The sequence below is a fragment of the Rutidosis leptorrhynchoides genome, chromosome 10 (genome assembly GCF_046630445.1).
Source record: "Rutidosis leptorrhynchoides isolate AG116_Rl617_1_P2 chromosome 10, CSIRO_AGI_Rlap_v1, whole genome shotgun sequence".
Lineage (NCBI taxonomy): Eukaryota > Viridiplantae > Streptophyta > Magnoliopsida > Asterales > Asteraceae > Rutidosis > Rutidosis leptorrhynchoides.
In genome coordinates, this window is record NC_092342.1 from 337,576,994 (window position 1) to 337,597,308 (window position 20,315).

Sequence of the window (20,315 nt, forward strand, 5' to 3'; positions counted from 1 at the left end):
TAGGAACTAGGGTTTGGAGATTAAACGAGAGAAAACAGATGATGAACAAAAGAGCTATGTGTGAATGAATGAAAAGAATCCAGAAAAGATGTATATATATATATATATATATATATATATATATCCACATATTGCACTTTGGTCCTTGCAGCATATAGACTTCACAAAATGATCCCTCAAGTCTCCAATATCACCATTTAGCAATATAACGCTTTAAATCATTAAAAAATATAAAACCTACAAAATAAAACAAATATAAGAATAAAATACAAATATAGAAAAATAAAACATTTCAGAATAAGATTGAATATATATATATATATATATATATATATGTATAAATTTAACATCCCCCCTCAATCTTATTCTGGAAATAATCCAATAATCCCAATTTTTGAGAAAGAAAATGATGTTGAGCCTTGCATAATCCTTTAGTGAAAACATCTGCAATTTGATCTTTTGAATCAACATATTCCAACCTTAAAAGTCCAGAAAGATTTTTTTTCTCTAACAATATGAACATCGGTTTCAAAATGTTTTGATCTTTCATGAAATACAGGATTAGCAGCAAGAAGAATAGCAGATTTATTATCACAATATAGATGAACAGGTAACGGGTTTTGAATGCCAAAATCATCAAGAAGTTTAAGAACAAATATAATTTCACAAGTAGTAGCAGCTAATGATCTATATTCAGATTCAGTTGAAGATCTAGAAACAGTAGGCTGTTTTTTACTTTTCCAAGACACAAGAGAACCACACAAAAACAAACAGAAACCTGAAACAGACCTTCTAGTACTTAAACATTTTCCCCAATCTGCATATGAATATGCAACAAGATTAAACATATCATCAGCTTTTTTTTATACATACTCCTTTTCCAGGAGATCCCTTAAGATACCTTAAAACCCTTAAGGCAGCCTTAACATGTGATTGTAAAGGAGCATGCATATGTTGACTTAAGGTTTGAACAGAATAAGATATGTCAGGTCTGGTATGTGTAAGATAAATAAGTTTTCCAATTAATTTTTGAAATTCAGTAATGTTTTCCAAAAAATCATCACCTTTTGATGCTTCAGAAGCTAAAACTGAATTAACTTCCAAAGGTGTATCAATAGGTTTGCAAGCAGACATACCAAACTCATCCAACAAATCCAAACAATATTTTCTTTGTGACATGCACAAACCTTCATCACCTTTTATAATTTCAATACCCAAGAAATATTTAAGTAATCCCAAATCTTTAATCATGAACTTAGAATTCAAAAACTTTTTAACATTATCAACTTCAGAATTATTATTACCAGTAATAATAATATCATCCACATAGACAAGTAAAGCAACAAATATATCATCTTTAGACAGAATATACAAAGAATAATCATTACCACTTTGAAGAAAACCATACTCAAGTAAAGCAGAGGTAAGTTTAGCATTCCACATTCTTGGTGCTTGTTTAAGCCCATATGAAGATTTAGTTAGTTTACATACTTTAGACTTATTATTATCACCAAAACCTTTTGGAAATTCCATATAAACATCCTCACACAGATCACCACATAAGAAAGCATTATTAATATCAAGTTGAAACAAATCCCAATCATATTGAATAGCAAGATTTAACAAACATCTAATAGTAACCATTTTAACCACATGAGAGAAGGTCTCATCATAATCAAGACCTTCTCTTTGACTAAAACCTTTAGCAACAAGTCTAGCCTTGTACCTTTTAATTTCACCACTAGATTTATATTTAATCCTATAAATCTATTTGCTGCCAATAGCTTTTCTTCCTACTGGAAGATCAGAAACAACCCAAGTATTGTTTCTATGTAAAGCTTCAATTTCATTATTCATAACCTCAATCCACTTTGGATCTTTACAGGCTTCCTCATAAGATTGAGGTTCAACAGACTTATCAAGAGATGAACTGAAACATTTAACACTATCAATCATGTTTGAGTAATTACAGTAATTACTCATTGGATATCTAACTTTAAAATTAAGATCATAATCATTTAATTTAGTAGGAATATTTCTAACCCTACTTGACCTTCTTAAGTTCATCTGGTTGTCACCATCTGTGTTACTTTAATCATTGTTATTTTCAGAGTCAGAAGAAGTATTAGTGCCCTCAGGGTTAGTATCAGATTCACTTGAATCGGTGGTATCAATAATCTCAGTCTCCTCCTCTGGAGTATCAATGAGATTTTGATCACTGCCACTGTCTTCTTCAGTAATAACTCCCTCTTCATCATTGGGACTTTGAGAAGTGTTTGGTTTTGATGACTCAGACTCAAAAAAGTTTATATGATCATTATCATTAGAAATATCAATAGCTTTTGATTTAAGTTTAAAAGGAAAAACTGTTTCATAAAATTTGACATCTCTAGAAAATATGATAGAATTTGACTCAAGACTTAGTAATTTATAACCTTTTTTGACATTTGAATAACCTAATAAAACACACTTTTCAGACTTACTACTAAACTTATCATTATTATTAAGTATACTAGCAAAACACAGACATCCAAACACTCTCATATGGGAGAGACTGGGTTTAAACCCATAAATCATTTCAAAAGGAGATCTTCCATGTAACACAGATGAGGGCAGCCTGTTGATAATATAAGTTGCAGTTAGCACACAATCAGACCAATAGCACAAAGGTAAATTACTTTGAAATAACAAAGATCTAGCCACATTTAGTAAATGTCTATGCTTTCTATCAACAATACCATTTTGTTGAGGAGTGTAAGCACAACTAGTCTGATGAACAGTACCATTTTCAACATAGAAATCTTCCATTTTTTTGTTAACAAATTTAGTTCCATTATCACTTCTACACATTTTCACATTTACATTGAATTGATTTTTTATTAGTTTAACAAAACTCAGAAGATTATCAAAAATATCACTTTTAGTTTTTAACAAATAAACCCAAACAGCTCTGGAAAAATCATCAACAATAGTCAATAAAAACTTAAATCCAGAATAACTATTTACCCTGTAAGGCCCCCATACATCTAGGTGAACTAATTCACCAATTTTTGAAGATGTATGATCACTCAAGGGAAATGGATCCCTTGATTGTTTAGTCTTATGACAAACATCACAAACATCATTGTCAGAATTAGGGTTAATCCCAATGCTATTCTTAAGGAGTTTAAGATCTTGAGTAGCAGGATGTCCTAATCTGCAGTGCCACAGAGAAGTAGAAGCATAACACATATCCTTTTTATTAGAATCAATACCTTTATCACAATCAAAAATATACAAGCCCCCTACTTCATTACCAATCCCTACAACCTTCCTTAGATCCAAATCCTAAATAAAACAGTTATTACTAGTGAAACTAATGAACATAGGATAATCTTTTGAAAGCTTATTAACAGACAGCAAGTTAACACAGTATCCAGGAATCGCAAGAACATCTTTTAGCACACAATTATTAGTTAAGTGAAGGTTACCAATTTTTTTAATTTTAGCAAGAGTACCATTTGGATGACCTACAGTCATATTTAATTTTGACCATCAAAAACATTGACTAAACCTTCACTTGAACCTGTCATATGTCTAGTTGCTCCAGAATCAATAATCCATTTGTTATTAAATTCATTGTTACTAGAACCATTTTGTTTAAAAAATGTATCAAACTTTGAGTTAAACACAATATTAAAATTTAAAAAAGTACCTGCCATATTGGCATGTACATTTCCTTGTGTAGATTGATCATGCAATAAACTCATAAGCTGTGAAATTTGCTCAGAAGAGAAAGGATGAGAACTGTTATCACTAGTATTCACAGCAGGTACAGAATTATTACTAACAACAGACTTAGTATCATTCCTTTTAACCCAACCAGGAGGATAACCAACAATTTCATAACATCTTTCAATAGTATGACCTAATCTTTTACATTTAGTACACTTAAGATTAGGATTAGGTCCATTACTAATTCTCCTTTTGTTATCAAAAGTCTTGGATACTAAGAAAGCAGAATTTTGATTTTTAACAGAACCATAACTACTAGTTTGAGAAGAGGTTCTATGAGACTCTTCTCTTGAAACAATAGCAAAAGCAGTTTTAACACTAGGAAGAGGATCAATTAATAAAATATTACTTCTCACAGAAGAATAAGACTCATCTAAACCCATTAAGAACTGCATTAGCTTAATTAAATCATTATGAGTCTTAAATTCTCTATTAGCTTCACAAACACATGTAGGTAGTTTAACAAAAGCATCAAACTTTTTCCATAAAGCATTTAACTTATGATAATAATCAGATACAGTAGAGTTACCCTGTGTTAATGAATTAAGTTTTTGATGCAGATTAAAAGTAACAGAACCATCTATCTTATCATAAGTTTCTTTAAGTTCTTCCCATACAGTTTGAGCAGATTGAGCAAAAACTTGACCACAATACAATTCATCAGATATAGAATTTAAAATCCATGAAAGAACCAAAGAATTGCATCTATCCCATTATAACATAAGCACATTATCTGTTTTACTTTTCTTACAAGAACCATCAACAAAACCAAACTTATTTTTGGTATGTAGGGCTAGAATCATATTAACAAATAATCAAGAAACACAGAAAGCATAGAGCAAATAAACACACAACAAATAATAAGCAAAAAATCAAAACCACAGCAACAATTGCTGGCCAGACACCTGTAAGGAAGAAAACAACTTACAAATCTCCAGTAGCAATTTATTACTAACCAAGCACCCTGTAAGGATAAGAACACACAAAATATATAATATAAACAGGTCAGAATCAACCTAGTGCTTGATCAGGTATTCATACGTTTCAAGAACGTAGATCAAGAGTTGGGCACTGGGATTCAGTCAAAATAGTGTTAAAAAAAACTAGAAGATAAGAACAAGAAAACTCCCCTATCAAGAATAAATCCTGAAAAGAAGAAGAATAACAGCAGCGGAAGACAAGAATCAACTTAGATCGCCCAAAAAGAAGAAAACCCTAATTTGACAAATTAGGGTTTGAAGAAAAATCACCGAAAAAATCAACAATAGTTGAGAAGATACACCGGATATAAAGAATAATCATAACAGCAGCAATAGAACATCAATTTAACCAACAGAACCCCAAATAACGAAACCCTAGAATCAGATCTTCAACCCAAATCTAAATCTTCAACCCACAACGTCTCAGATTTGAACGTAGATGCTCTGATACCATGTACGAAACTATGAACACACAAAGAAATCACACCAAACCTTGAAAATCATATGATTAAAACCAAAATTACAGAAGACGAATCAATAACAAAATACAGAAAAGAACAGCTTTAAGATCTAGCGGACTAAAACAATCTCTCAAAAGAACACTAAGTATCAAGATGATACTTCTCAAATCAGCCGATTTTATGAACTAGGGTTTGGAGATTAAACGAGAGAAAATAGATGATGAACAAAAGAGCTGTGTGTGAATGAATGAAAAGAATCCAGAAAAGATGTAAATATATATATATCCACATATTGCACTTTGGTCCTTGCAGCATATAGACTTCACAAAATGATCCCTCAAGTCTTCAATATCACCATTCAGCAACATAACTCTTTAAATCATTAAAAAAATGAAAAACCTACAAAATAAAACAAATATAAGAATAAAATACAAATATAGAATTACAAAACATTTTAGAATAAGATTGAATATATATGTATAAATTTAACAAGACCAGAAAGCACAGAGATCTCTGTCCAGAACTCAACGTCGCCTTGTGTCATAACCCGTCCTTAACCATAAGAACGCGTTAGATAACGTATGATTTCATTGCGAGGTATTGACCTCTATATGAGACATTTTTGAAAGAAAACTGCATATATTATACATTACAAACCATAACCATTATTTTTGTTACAAGCTTAAGACAATAAAAAGAAGATTAACGTTTAGCGATAATCTTCGACTTACAAACTTTACAAATGATGACAACAACACGGTTTCTAGCATATTTTACAATACAACATCTCGGATATGCAGTTTTATTTTTGACACAAACATGCGTACGCAAGATCCTGGTTAGATCCAACATGATGCAGCGGAAACTTTAGAAATCACCTGAGAATAGACATGTTTTAAAAGGTCAACATAAAGTTGGTGAGATATAGGTTTAATGCCGGCAGCAATATATATATAGACCACAAGATTTCGTATATAAACAGTTTAATAAAAGTATTCTAAGTGGTTGAGCACTCGGTAACCATACTTAACATTTTCACGTCGCATATTCCCTTTAATATGAAATCTTACTACACCGTACCAAGTGTAGTCACAAAACGAAGTACTGTGCAACCGTTGAATACTGGTCGTCCAGTCCGGTTGGGGTTGTCAGGCCCGATAGATCTATCAACAGGATTCGCGTTTACAATACCGCTGTAAATATTAGTTACCAAGCTACAGGGAAGTATGCCAGTGGTACAACTCAACGTAGAACATATTTTTCAGTTACTTGTGTCCATATCGTAAAACATAAAATACATGTATTCTCATCCCGAAATATTTAGAGTTTAAAAGTGGGACTATATACTCACGGTTGTCTTTGAAGATATAGATAATTGACTTGGTCTCCCGGTTGATATCACGAACCTATCCATATATAATATATCAATATGTTTTCATTTTTAAACAAACGTTATAAATATATACTTGTTATACTTTTAATACTTTGAATAATTCCTTAGTCCGTAGTTAGCAGTCCGATGTTAGTAATTCAATTTTAATGGTTCATTTTTAGATGTTTAATATACCCGCAATGAAATAAATAAAACCCCCAACGAAATCAATAAAACCCCATCATATATGTATTGGTCGAGATTAATCTTGACCCATGGTACCGGTGTTGTCAAATGACGTGTTGCGTACATAAAGTACCGGTGTTGTCAAATGACGTGTTGCGTACAATCATGGGATCTTATGATTAATCTTCTCGTATTGTTTACGGGTGATCCTGAACCATATAAAATTGAATTATAAGTACATATATATAAAATATCATGTTATCTTAGAAATATGTGATTTATATCATTTTTTTCCAATTGATCCCGTAGTTGAAATGATCTAGGATAACCAATTTTGTTTCGGTCATAGTTTCTTCGTTACAAATCCGTTTTCGTTGATTCAAATTGCCATCTTCTTGGATCGAGTTCTTCTTTAAGACTATGAACTGTAAATACCTTGGTTTGTATTTAAAATCATACGGCATAAGTGAAACATTAGTGAAACATATGAAGTTAAACATTTTTGTTACAACAAAATCATTTAATGACCATTTTTCTAAAAATACTTATACTTTGAAAAACCAAGTTTTACCTTGTTAAATTAGCATATACATAAGTTATATTACAGGTCTTGAAGTATTTTAAAGGTTAAGTTAGAAGGATCTATTTAGTTTGCAAACAAGTTTGAAAAACATTCAAACTATGTTCTTGTTGTTAAACTTTTGTACCACAAAATAAGATAGCTATATATATATGAATTGAATAAGGTTATGAACATAGATTCTACCTCAAGTTCCTTGGATAAGTTTGCTGTAAAAGAGGAGTAAGAAGCTAGAATCAAAAGGGTGATAGAAGTGGATGAAAGATTGGAAGTAAGTTGGTGTTCTTGGGAGGTTTTCTTGAAGTGTTGTTATATGGTTTTCTTATGGTGTTTTAGTATGGTTTTTGAAGCTAGATCTTCAAGGTAAGTTGCTGAATGTTTATGGAGTTTAAGACTCTTGAATGTGTGTGTGTTTTTAGCTAGAGAATGGAAGTAAAAATGAACTAAAATGATGATACATATATACACCATAAAAAACGTGTTTCATGGCATACATGGACAAATTTTAGTTTGTAATCTTGTTAATTAGTCAAGTAATCATCCAAAAGTAATTACCTAGCTCTAAGGGCATGAATAATGGCTGGTTAGGTGGTGATTTTGATGTGTATTTACTATTAGTAAATACGTATAGGAGCTAGGTATGATACGAGTACAAATACTCTAGGTATACGTATAGAAATTTTGTGAAAAATGAAATGAGGATTCAAATATAGCTATCTTTTGTGAATACACTTATATGGTTTTATGTATTTAAGTTCTTTAAAAGTAATTAAATACATTACTTATACAATATATGTATAACATTATAAGTCTTAAGTATATATGTCAAATAACGTTACGTATTGTTATCGTTTTGAAAACTTAAGTTAGTAGTTTCAAAATATACTTGTAACTTATTGTTATTAATACAAAATGAGATATTAAAACATTTATTAATCATGTTAAATATGTATATATACATATACATACACAAACGTATAATTATCATATATTGTATAGTTCGTGATATCATCGGTCAAACTAGACGGTCAAACGTTGTGTAAAACTCTTTTCGGAAATATAAGTCTTGACAATTTGGATTGCTTATCATGTTGGCAAGGTTTAATTTATGTAAATATTAATCTTATAAGTATAAAATGATCGCAAAAGTACGGGTCGTTACATTACCTCCCCGTTAAATAAATTTCGTCCCGAAATTTTAAAATTGTACCTATTTTGCGTCATCGAGAAACAAGTGCGGATACTTTCGTTTCATCTGATCCTCTCGTTCCCAAGTAAACTCGGGACCTCTTCTAGCATTCCAACGAACCTTAACAATCGGTATATTGCTCTGTTTGAGCTGTTTAACTTCACGGTCCATGATTTCGATTGGTTCTTCGACGAATTGTAGTTTCTCGTCGACATGGATTTCTTCAAGAGGAATGGTGAGGTCTTCCTTTGCAAGACACTTCTTAAGGTTCGAGACATGAAAGGTATTATGTATTCCGGCGAGTTGTTGCGGTAACTCGAGTCGATAAGCTACCGGTCCAATGCGTTTGATAATCTTGAACGGACCTACATATCTTGGGTTCAATTTACCCCTTTTGCCGAAACGTATCACACCTTTCCAAGGTGACACCTTTAGCATAACCATGTCCCCGACCTGAAACTCTAATGGTTTCCTTCGAACATCGGCGTAGCTCTTTTGGCGACTACGGGCTGTTTTCAATCTCTCCTTGATTTGCACTATCTTCTCGGTCGTTTCGTGTATGATCTCGGGACCAGTTAATTGTCGATCTCCTACTTCATTCCAACAGATAGGAGATCTACACTTCCTTCCGTACAATGCTTCGAATGGCGCAGCTCCAATGCTCGCATGATAACTATTATTATACGAGAATTCTGCTAACGGTAGATATTTATCCCATCCGTTTCCAAAATCGATCACACATGCCCTGAGCATGTCTTCGAGAGTCTGAATCGTTCTCTCACTCTGTCCATCGGTTTGTGGATGATATGCGGTACTCATATCCACCCGAGTTCCTAGTGCCTCCTGTAGTGATTGCCAAAATTTTGAAGTAAATCTACTATCACGATCGGATATAATGGAAATAGGTATTCCATGCCTTGAAACTATTTCCTTTATATATAATCGTAATAATTTCTCCATTCTATCTGTTTCCTTTATAGGCAAGAAATGTGCAGATTTGGTAAGACGATCAACAATTACCCAAATGGTGTCGTATCCCCAGGCAGTCTTTGGTAACTTCGTGATGAAATCCATGGTGATACCATCCCATTTCCATTCTGGAATTTCTGGTTGTTGAAGTAACCCTGACGGCTTTTGGTGTTCTGCTTTGACTTTGGAACAAGTTAAACATTCCCCAACATATGTTGCAACGTCTGTCTTCAAATTAGGCCACCAATAATGCGTCTTAAGATCTTGGTACATCTTTCCAACTACAGGATGTATCGAATATCTTGTCTTATGTGCCTCGTTCAATATCAACTTCCTTAATCCACCCAACTTCGGTACCCAAATACGATTTGCAAAATATCGAATTCCATCTTCCCGCATAACGAGTTGCTTCTCATACTTCTTCATTATTTCATTTCCTATATTTTCTTTAGTAAGTGCTTCTCGTTGAACTTCTTTGATTTGTGAGTTGAGATTCATGCGAATTTTTATGTTCATTGCTCGAACTCGAATTGGTTCTCGTTCTTTTCTGCTTAAAGCATCAGCCACCACATTCGCCTTCCCAGGATGATAACGAATTTCACAATCATAGTCGTTTATTAACTCGGCCCACCTACGTTGCCTCATGTTCAATTGTTTTTGATCGAAAATATGTTGAAGGCTTTTATGATCAGTAAACACAGTGAATTTAACCCCATACAAGTAGTGTCTCCACATCTTCAATGCAAACACGACTGCTCCCAATTCTAGATCATGCGTCGTATAATTTCGCTCGTGAATCTTCAATTGTCGGGATGCAAATGCAATAAATTTCTTCCGTTGCATAAGAACACAACCAAAACCTTGTCGCGAAGCGTCACAATATATTTCAAAATCATCGTTCCCTTCAGGTAACGATAAAATAGGCGCCGTAGTTAACTTCTTCTTCAGTAATTGAAATGCATTCTCCTGCTCCGAGGTCCATTCGTATTTCTTCCCTTTTTGCGTTAACGCTGTCAACGGCTTAGCTATTCGGGAAAAATCTTGAATAAACCTTCTATAATAACCAGCTAAACCCAAAAATTGGCGTATCTGTGTTGGTGTCTTAGGAGTCTCCCATTTTTCAATAGCTTCAGTTTTTGCTGGATCAACCTGAATTCCTTTGCTATTAACAACGTGACCAAGAAATTGCACTTCTTTCAACCAGAAAGCACACTTAGAAAATTTAGCATAAAGTTGTTCTTTTCTCAACAACTCCAGTATCAACCTTAAATGCTCTTCATGCTCTTGCTCACTTTTGGAATAGATAAGAATATCATCAATGAAAACGATAACAAACTTATCCAAATACGGACTACAAACTCGATTCATGAGGTCCATGAATACAGCTGGCGCATTTGTCAACCCAAACGGCATGACCAAAAATTCGTAATGACCATAACGTGTTCGAAAAGCAGTTTTCGGAATGTCCTCTTCTTTGACACGTAGTTGATGATAGCCCGATCTTAGGTCGATTTTCGAATAAACACATGATCCCTGGAGTTGATCAAATAAGTCGTCAATTCTCGGTAGTGGATACCGATTTTTGATAGTTAACTTATTTAATTCACGATAATCTATGCACATCCTAAAAGATCCATCTTTCTTTTTAACAAATAGAATCGGAGCTCCCCACGGTGAAGTACTTGGTCGTATGAATCCACGGTCTAGTAATTCTTTTAACTGACTTTGAAGTTCTTTTAATTCGGACGGTGCAAGTCTATATGGCGCACGAGCCACTGGTGCAGCTCCTGGTACTAAATCTATTTGAAATTCTACAGATCTAAATGGAGGTAATCCCGGCAATTCTTCCGGAAAAACTTCAGGAAAATCTCTTGCCACAGGCACGTCGTTGATATACTTTTCTTTCTTTTCGACTTTATTAACATGTGCTAAAATAGCGTAACATCCCTTTTCTAAACACTTTTTGGCTTTCAAACAGCTAATGAGTTTTAGCTTTGAATTACCCTTCTCTCCATAAATCATCACCGGTATCTTATCCTTACCAGGAATACGAATTGCCTTCTTGGCACAAACAACTTCCGCTCCTATTTTGGACATCCAGTCCATGCCGACTATTACATCAAAACCTCCTAATTCCACGGGTATTAAGTCGATTTTAAACGTTTCTCCGGCTAGATTTATTTCACAATCACGACAAATTTTATCGGCTTTAATTAGTTTACCATTAGCTAACTCAATCAAGTACTTAGCATCTAGAGGTAATGATGAACAATTCAATTTAGTATAAAAATTTATACACACGTAACTTCTATCGGCGCCAGTATCAAATAAAATAGATGCTGATAAGTTATTAATGGTAAACGTACCCGTAACAAGCTCCGGGTCTTCTCGTGCCTCTCTAGCATTAATAACAAACGCTCTTCCACGTGCAGGTCCGCCATTCTTTTCTGGATTCGGGCACTGACTCTTATAGTGACCTTGTTTTCCACACCCAAAACAAGTAATGTTAGCCAAAGCAGTTCTATTTGCGTTGGTGGCAGGAGTCTTGTTACCATTTGTAACGAGAGCCTTACAATCTTCAGCAAGATGTCCCTGTCTATTGCATTTAGTGCACAACACACTACAGTAACCAAAATGATGTTTGTGACAACGGTTGCATAAAGGACTTTGTCCTTTGTAACCAAAGCCTGAACCACTACCCGCACCTTTCGTGGTTTCTTGTTTCTTATAAGGTTGTTGTTGGTTACCTCGATCATAACCTCCATTCCACTTTTTCTTGTTCCCCAATACCTTCACCTCAGTATTGAATGCTTTCTTGTCCAAAATGACCTGATCCATTAGCTCGTTCGCCATGGTTATAGCTTCATGAATTGTTTTAGGTTTCGATGCCGTAACGTTTGCCTTGACCTTTTTGGGCAAACCACCTTTGTACATTTCAATCTTCCGTGCTTCGGTTGGAACCAATTCAGGACATAGTAAAACCAATTCCATGAATCGCTGATTGTAGTTGGTGATTTCAGTACCAACCACCTTCAAACTTCGTAACTCATCTTCTAACTTAATAACCTCATTCCTTGGACAATACTCGGTGATTATCATTGCTTTGAATTCTTCCCATGGAGTATCATAAGCTACATCTCCTCCTACCGCCTTCACATAATTCTTCCACCATGTGAGTGCACTATCTTGTAAAGTGCACGATGCAAACTTGGTCATGTCTTTTTCATCACAACCACTGATTTTGAACACCGTCTCCATCTTTTCTATCCATCGGGTTAAACCGATCGGTCCTTCCGTTCCACTGAATGATGATGGCTTGCAAGCTTGAAACGTCTTGTAGGAGCATCCTACACGAGGATTTGGGTTAACTGCAGCAGCTCTTGCAGCTTCGACCCATAGCATTCTATCGTTCACTCGCTGGTTGATGAGTTCCTCGAGTTCTTGTTCCGTCATTCGATTCAATCGCGCCATTTCCTAATGAAAGAAAATAATTATTCACATGGAATATTATAGATGTAGTGTGTATTTATAGTACATTTATAGCTTGTTAATAATATGAACCAGGTATTATTATAAAAGCCTTTTCTTCTTATTAGCGTTTTATAATTATATCTTGGGTAGTACCTACCCGTTAATGTTCATACTTAATAGCTTAGTACAGAATCAATTACTACAATCTAAATAATACTTAACCATGGAAAATTATTGCATTTCATACTTCGCTATTTTACATATGCTTATCTTACATCAAACTTTAAGCAAACCACACTAATAATATTATACAAAACATTATATGATTCCATGGCTTAATACGGCAGTGCATCGTTCGGTCTATTTTCTAGGGCGTTTAGTTCCAATGAATGGCCTAACGCTTATCCTAGCTGTCTGCCTACGTTTTGGCTGAGGAGCCGAAGAACTAGATGCGGGGATAGCACTAATAGGAATAGCGGGAATAGGGGTGGTAGTGTTGAGTGGAATTGGTGCTACGTCATTCTCACTAAGTTCGGGATTTGAATTTTCTAATTCATTCGCTTTTCGTTTCTTTCCTTGATCGAATTTTTCTTTCGTAATTTCTAGTATTTCTTCCTCGGGTTCACTTTCTTCTTCGGGTTCACTTTCCTCTTCGGGTTCACTTTCCTCCTCGGGTTCACTTTCCGATATTTCTATAGTTGGTTCATCCGGAAATTGTGAGTCTTCCCCAAAAATACCACTTTCGTCATCGGATATGTTAATGACTGAAACACAATCTGAAGATTCTGGTTCGGAGTCGCTGAATGTGATAATAAGTTTCGAGCCCGACATCTATCACACAACAACTAACCCATTAGTACTACATAATATTTACATATAAATTTTAACCAACAGTGATAAGCAATGGTTTTTTTTTTTTTTAAATCAGACCCGGTCAAAGTCCAGACTTTACTAATGTATCCTAACGACTTCTCGGTTAGACACACTAATGCAAACCTGGTTCGCTAAGACCAACGCTCTGATACCACATGTCATAACCCGTCCTTAACCATAAGAACGCGTTAGATAACGTATGATTTCATTGCGAGGTATTGACCTCTATATGAGACATTTTTGAAAGAAAACTGCATATATTATACATTACAAACCATAACCATTATTTTTGTTACAAGCTTAAGACAATAAAAAGAAGATTAACGTTTAGCGATAATCTTCGACTTACAAACTTTACAAATGATGACAACAACACGGTTTCTAGCATATTTTACAATACAACATCTCGGATATGCAGTTTTATTTTTGACACAAACATGCGTACGCAAGATCCTGGTTAGATCCAACATGATGCAGCGGAAACTTTAGAAATCACCTGAGAATAGACATGTTTTAAAAGGTCAACATAAAGTTGGTGAGATATAGGTTTAATGCCGGCAGCAATATATATATAGACCACAAGATTTCGTATATAAACAGTTTAATAAAAGTATTCTAAGTGGTTGAGCACTCGGTAACCATACTTAACATTTTCACGTCGCATATTCCCTTTAATATGAAATCTTACTACACCGTACCAAGTGTAGTCACAAAACGAAGTACTGTGCAACCGTTGAATACTGGTCGTCCAGTCCGGTTGGGGTTGTCAGGCCCGATAGATCTATCAACAGGATTCGCGTTTACAATACCGCTGTAAATATTAGTTACCAAGCTACAGGGAAGTATGCCAGTGGTACAACTCAACGTAGAACATATTTTTCAGTTACTTGTGTCCATATCGTAAAACATAAAATACATGTATTCTCATCCCGAAATATTTAGAGTTTAAAAGTGGGACTATATACTCACGGTTGTCTTTGAAGATATAGATAATTGACTTGGTCTCCCGGTTGATATCACGAACCTATCCATATATAATATATCAATATGTTTTCATTTTTAAACAAACGTTATAAATATATACTTGTTATACTTTTAATACTTTGAATAATTCCTTAGTCCGTAGTTAGCAGTCCGATGTTAGTAATTCAATTTTAATGGTTCATTTTTAGATGTTTAATATACCCGCAATGAAATAAATAAAACCCCCAACGAAATCAATAAAACCCCATCATATATGTATTGGTCGAGATTAATCTTGACCCATGGTACCGGTGTTGTCAAATGACGTGTTGCGTACATAAAGTACCGGTGTTGTCAAATGACGTGTTGCGTACAATCATGGGATCTTATGATTAATCTTCTCGTATTGTTTACGGGTGATCCTGAACCATATAAAATTGAATTATAAGTACATATATATAAAATATCATGTTATCTTAGAAATATGTGATTTATATCATTTTTTTTCCAATTGATCCCGTAGTTGAAATGATCTAGGATAACCAATTTTGTTTCGGTCATAGTTTCTTCGTTACAAATCCGTTTTCGTTGATTCAAATTGCCATCTTCTTGGATCGAGTTCTTCTTTAAGACTATGAACTGTAAATACCTTGGTTTGTATTTAAAATCATACGGCATAAGTGAAACATTAGTGAAACATATGAAGTTAAACATTTTTGTTACAACAAAATCATTTAATGACCATTTTTCTAAAAATACTTATACTTTGAAAAACCAAGTTTTACCTTGTTAAATTAGCATATACATAAGTTATATTACAGGTCTTGAAGTATTTTAAAGGTTAAGTTAGAAGGATCTATTTAGTTTGCAAACAAGTTTGAAAAACATTCAAACTATGTTCTTGTTGTTAAACTTTTGTACCACAAAATAAGATAGCTATATATATATGAATTGAATAAGGTTATGAACATAGATTCTACCTCAAGTTCCTTGGATAAGTTTGCTGTAAAAGAGGAGTAAGAAGCTAGAATCAAAAGGGTGATAGAAGTGGATGAAAGATTGGAAGTAAGTTGGTGTTCTTGGGAGGTTTTCTTGAAGTGTTGTTGTATGGTTTTCTTATGGTTTTTAGTATGGTTTTTGAAGCTAGATCTTCAAGGTAAGTTGCTGAATGTTTATGGAGTTTAAGACTCTTGAATGTGTGTGTGTTTTTAGCTAGAGAATGGAAGTAAAAATGAACTAAAATGATGATACATATATACACCATAAAAAAACGTGTTTCATGGCATACATGGACAAATTTTAGTTTGTAATCTTGTTAATTAGTCAAGTAATCATCCAAAAGTAATTACCTAGCTCTAAGGGCATGAATAATGGCTGGTTAGGTGGTGATTTTGATGTGTATTTACTATTAGTAAATACGTATAGGAGCTAGGTATGATACGAGTACAAATACTCTAGGTATACGTATAGAAATTTTGTAAAAATGAAATGAGGATTCAAATATAGCTATCTTTTGTGAATACACTTATATGGTTTTATGTATTTAAGTTCTTTAAAAGTAATTAAATACATTACTTATACAATATATGTATAACATTATAGGTCTTAAGTATATATGTCAAATAACGTTACGTATTGTTATCGTTTTGAAAACTTAAGTTAGTAGTTTCAAAATATACTTGTAACTTATTGTTATTAATACAAAATGAGATATTAAAACATTTATTAATCATGTTAAATATGTATATATACATATACATACACAAACGTATAATTATCATATATTGTATAGTTCGTGATATCATCGGTCAAACTAGACGGTCAAACGTTGTGTAAAACTCTTTTCGGAAATATAAGTCTTGACAATTTGGATTGCTTATCATGTTGGCAAGGTTTAATTTATGTAAATATTAATCTTATAAGTATAAAATGATCGCAAAAGTACGGGTCGTTACACCTTGACCGTGCGTACGATCTAGTCTTCGAGGAGCGATTTTTATTGACTTCCCGTTGTGGTTGAGACGCCCTTTATACACGTTTCCAAAACCTCCTTTCCCGATGAGGTTATCATCAGCAAAATTGTTGGTGGCCTTTAGTACGTCTTCAAGCGGAATTTTTAAGTGAGCTAAGTGCGTAAATGTGGATGCCATAGCTCTGAAAAATTATAGAGGGTAAAAACAAATGGGTTACAACTTTAATGAAATTAGATCAGAAATATATATGCATGTAATAAGTAATAACCACCTCCACCTCTTTGACTTTCTAAAGTTATTTTATATCATTTGAAAATATTAGCTACAAGCCTACAACTGGCATGTATTGTAACAACTAAACTATGAAACCATTTCTATAGTAGGGGTTCCTCGTAAAAAAAAATTAAATAAAAAAATAATAAAAAAAAATTAACATTTCTATATAAATATTTGATTTCATCTGATTTGATTTGAGATTTTATATACATAAATAAATTTTAATTTTGAATATTTATATTTGATATGATTATACAAAAATTTGAATTGATTTTATATAAATATTGATATTTGATTGGTTTGATTCAATTATATAGATAGATGATATAACTATGATTATACATTACATAAATTTATATAAATATGATTAAGTGTGACATTAATAAACATATATTATCAATTTATTTATTTTACTTTCAATCACATCTTAGCATACCATCTAAGTATTTCTAAAAAATTTTGTCACTCGAACCATTACATAACTTCAAAATTTGACGTAAGAATCCTCACCACGATCATTACATGGATGATACTCAGTATACTTGGAGTAACCTTATTAATAGTTGCATTGACAATTATCTTCAATCTCAAATCTATCTTGATAGTTACATTGTAAGCGGTAGTGACAATTCTAGTAATAATTATAGTTTTAATTCCATTTGTGTCGAAAGTGGAAATAGTAAGAAAAACGGGGATGCCGAAAGGAGTGATCAAACTATACGACAAAGATTTACCGATCTGGATGTAACTAAAAAATACAGGCATTTTTGGGTTCAATGCGAAAATTGTTATGGATTAAATTATAGGAATTTTTTTGAATCAAAAAATGAATCTTTTTGAACAATGTGGATATCATTTGAAAATGAGTAGTTCTGATAGAATCGAACTTTTGATCAATTCGGGTATTTAGGAGTTTATGGATGTTGATATTTTCTATGGATCCCATTGAACTTCATTCCGAAGAAGAGCCTTATGAAAATAGTATAAATTCTTATCAAAGATAGACATGATTAACCGAGACTGTTCAAATAGGCATAGGGACCGAGACTATTCAAGTAGGCATAGGGCAATTAAACTTTATTCCCGACTTCCCATAGCAATCGGGGTTATGGATTTTCAGTTTATGGTGGGTAGTATGGGATTCGTATTTGCTGAGAAAATTACCCGTTTGATTGAATACGCTACTAAAAATTTTCTACCTCTTATTATAGTGTGTGCTTCCGGAGGAGCACGCACGCTAGCAAGAAGGAAGTTTGAGCTTGATGCAAATGGCTAAAATCTCTTCTGTTTTATATGATTATAAATCAAATAAAAAGTTATTCTATGTACCAATCCTTACATCTCCTACTACTGGTGGGATGACAGCCATTTTTGGTATATTGAGGATATTAGTATTGCCAAACCCAATGTCTCACAAACAAATTCTCATCACTCGTCCCAAAACATAAATTTGCATCGACGTCCAGTGGCGATCTACCTTGAAACCCATGGGATCACGAGACACCACTAGTTTAAAATTTTTACGTAGAAATTACTCTTTTAAATTTTATAGGACACCACTAAATTTAATTACAGGACCCCATATATTTTTCAAAATTTTAGTTTTACCTTTAAATTGTATAGGACTCCACTAAATTTAGCTACTCAGACCACATATAACTTTCGAATTTGTAATTTTTTAATGTAAATAACCACTAAAATAGCATTGAAATATAATTAGTACTGAAAAAAATTCTGAGACTCCATTAAGTTCTGATCCTAGAATCGCCACTGTCCACGTCAGGCCGCCAGCTATAACGACTACGACTGTGATGTGGATTCAAATTTGGTTTTTTTAGGAGAAGAAAGAATTTGATTGTGAAAATCACATGCATATAATTTAACGGGAAAGTTACCATTTGTTAAGGAAAGGATGTAATTGAAAAAAAAAAAATCAATTTAAAGACTGGTTGTGTAGTTTATTTCTTGGGTAGATTAAAAATGGATAAAACGCAATAGTAGAAGGATGTTTTCGTTAAGTTTCTCAAAATGAAAAGTAGAGAAACGAAAAAGGGTGAAGATGGAGAAAAAGAGCAAATCACAAAGAAGAAGAATTATCTTCAGTCGCCGAAGCAGAGAGAAACCGATCATTGACTCATAATCACGACCCCAAGATTCACTTTTCTTGACTTGTAAAGATTTAAAGAACATGCGTATCATCATGTGAGGTTTATCTAGGAAAATGGATTGAATTCGTTCGGTTTAAAAGTCATGTACTGTAGCTGTTTGATGAAATGCCAGCAAAATGGCAATGACGATTCAAAGTTATTGGTTTGATCATTACTTATAGTTATATGCTTGTGTGAATCAGGGTTTAATACAAACGAATATTGATTTTGAACGTGTTTATGTTGGTTTTATCACTAAATGTTTGTAGATCTGCACAAATATTGGTCTAATCACTAATGTGAATGTTTAATGATTTTTAACTGACTTTTAACAAAAAGTCATTTTGCACCGAAATTACAATAAGAGTACTGAAGATATAGGGAAATTGGAGTTTATTCCTTCTGTGTAGAAAAGATGCACTGTAGGTGTTTGATAAAAAAAAAACATACACTTAAAAGTTGTATCAAAGACTATACTTTTCCCCTAACTATGTGATAAGGATTATGTGATGACCCGGAAAATTTTGACTTATTTTTAAGTCAATTCTCTGTATTGAATGTTTCCAACACGATAAGCAAGTTTAATAATTAAACTGCTACTAGTGCTACTAATAATTAAACATACTAATAATAAAATTATTAATAAGATGTGACTAAATACTCCATGTAAGTTTTGAAGGATGCCTTACGACTTTTGATCCAAGGGATTAAGATTTTGAACCAAATGCATTATACAATGTAGTTAAGATTAATGTAATTAAGACTAAGATTATGGCGGTTTCGTAAATTAAAACCATCTTTTTTATTGATTGATTAGTTAGATATAATAAGGTAAGTTCTATGTTATGTCATGCTTCAAAATCCATAATACACGTAAATCATTTTATGAGAGTGCATAATACAAAGATATTATTATTGTTATTAATTAATTAAATATTAGATATTAAATTAGTGCTGGTATCAATCATTAATGACAAACAAAGCTAGAATTTTCACGTGGGGTTGTATAGCATTTATTTGAAATAATGGAAATAGTTAGTAATGGGATAAACTAGTAGAGTAGTGGAGTAATTTAACAGTTAGTTTAAACGTGGTCAGTTT

The 20,315-nt window shown here is 33.2% G+C and overlaps 1 protein-coding gene across 1 annotated transcript; it reads right to left on the reverse strand.

The window, feature by feature from the left end:
• Nucleotides 1-2,091: 2,091 nt before the first annotated feature.
• On the reverse strand, nucleotides 2,092-16,968 carry LOC139871393 (uncharacterized). Its single transcript, XM_071859108.1, has 5 exons — nucleotides 16,791-16,968; nucleotides 4,657-4,738; nucleotides 3,695-4,479; nucleotides 3,409-3,509; nucleotides 2,092-3,327 (listed from the first exon to the last, which is right to left on the reverse strand). Exons 1-5 carry the CDS (start codon nucleotides 16,966-16,968, stop codon nucleotides 2,092-2,094), a joined length of 2,382 nt encoding a protein of 793 aa, XP_071715209.1.
• Nucleotides 16,969-20,315: the final 3,347 nt, after the last annotated feature.

Bases quoted from the DNA above. Each gene is read 5' to 3' on its own strand.
- LOC139871393 (XM_071859108.1), bottom strand. From the start codon at position 16,968: ATGGCATCCACATTTACGCACTTAGCTCACTTAAAAATTCCGCTTGAA. The intron at 4,739-16,790 runs GTACGCACGGTC...TTATCCTTACAG, and splicing joins CGCTCCTCGAAGACTAGATC to GGTGCTTGGTTAGTAATAAA. The intron at 3,328-3,408 runs GTTAACTTGCTG...TGTTTTATTTAG, and splicing joins TTGCGATTCCTGGATACTGT to GATTTGGATCTAAGGAAGGT.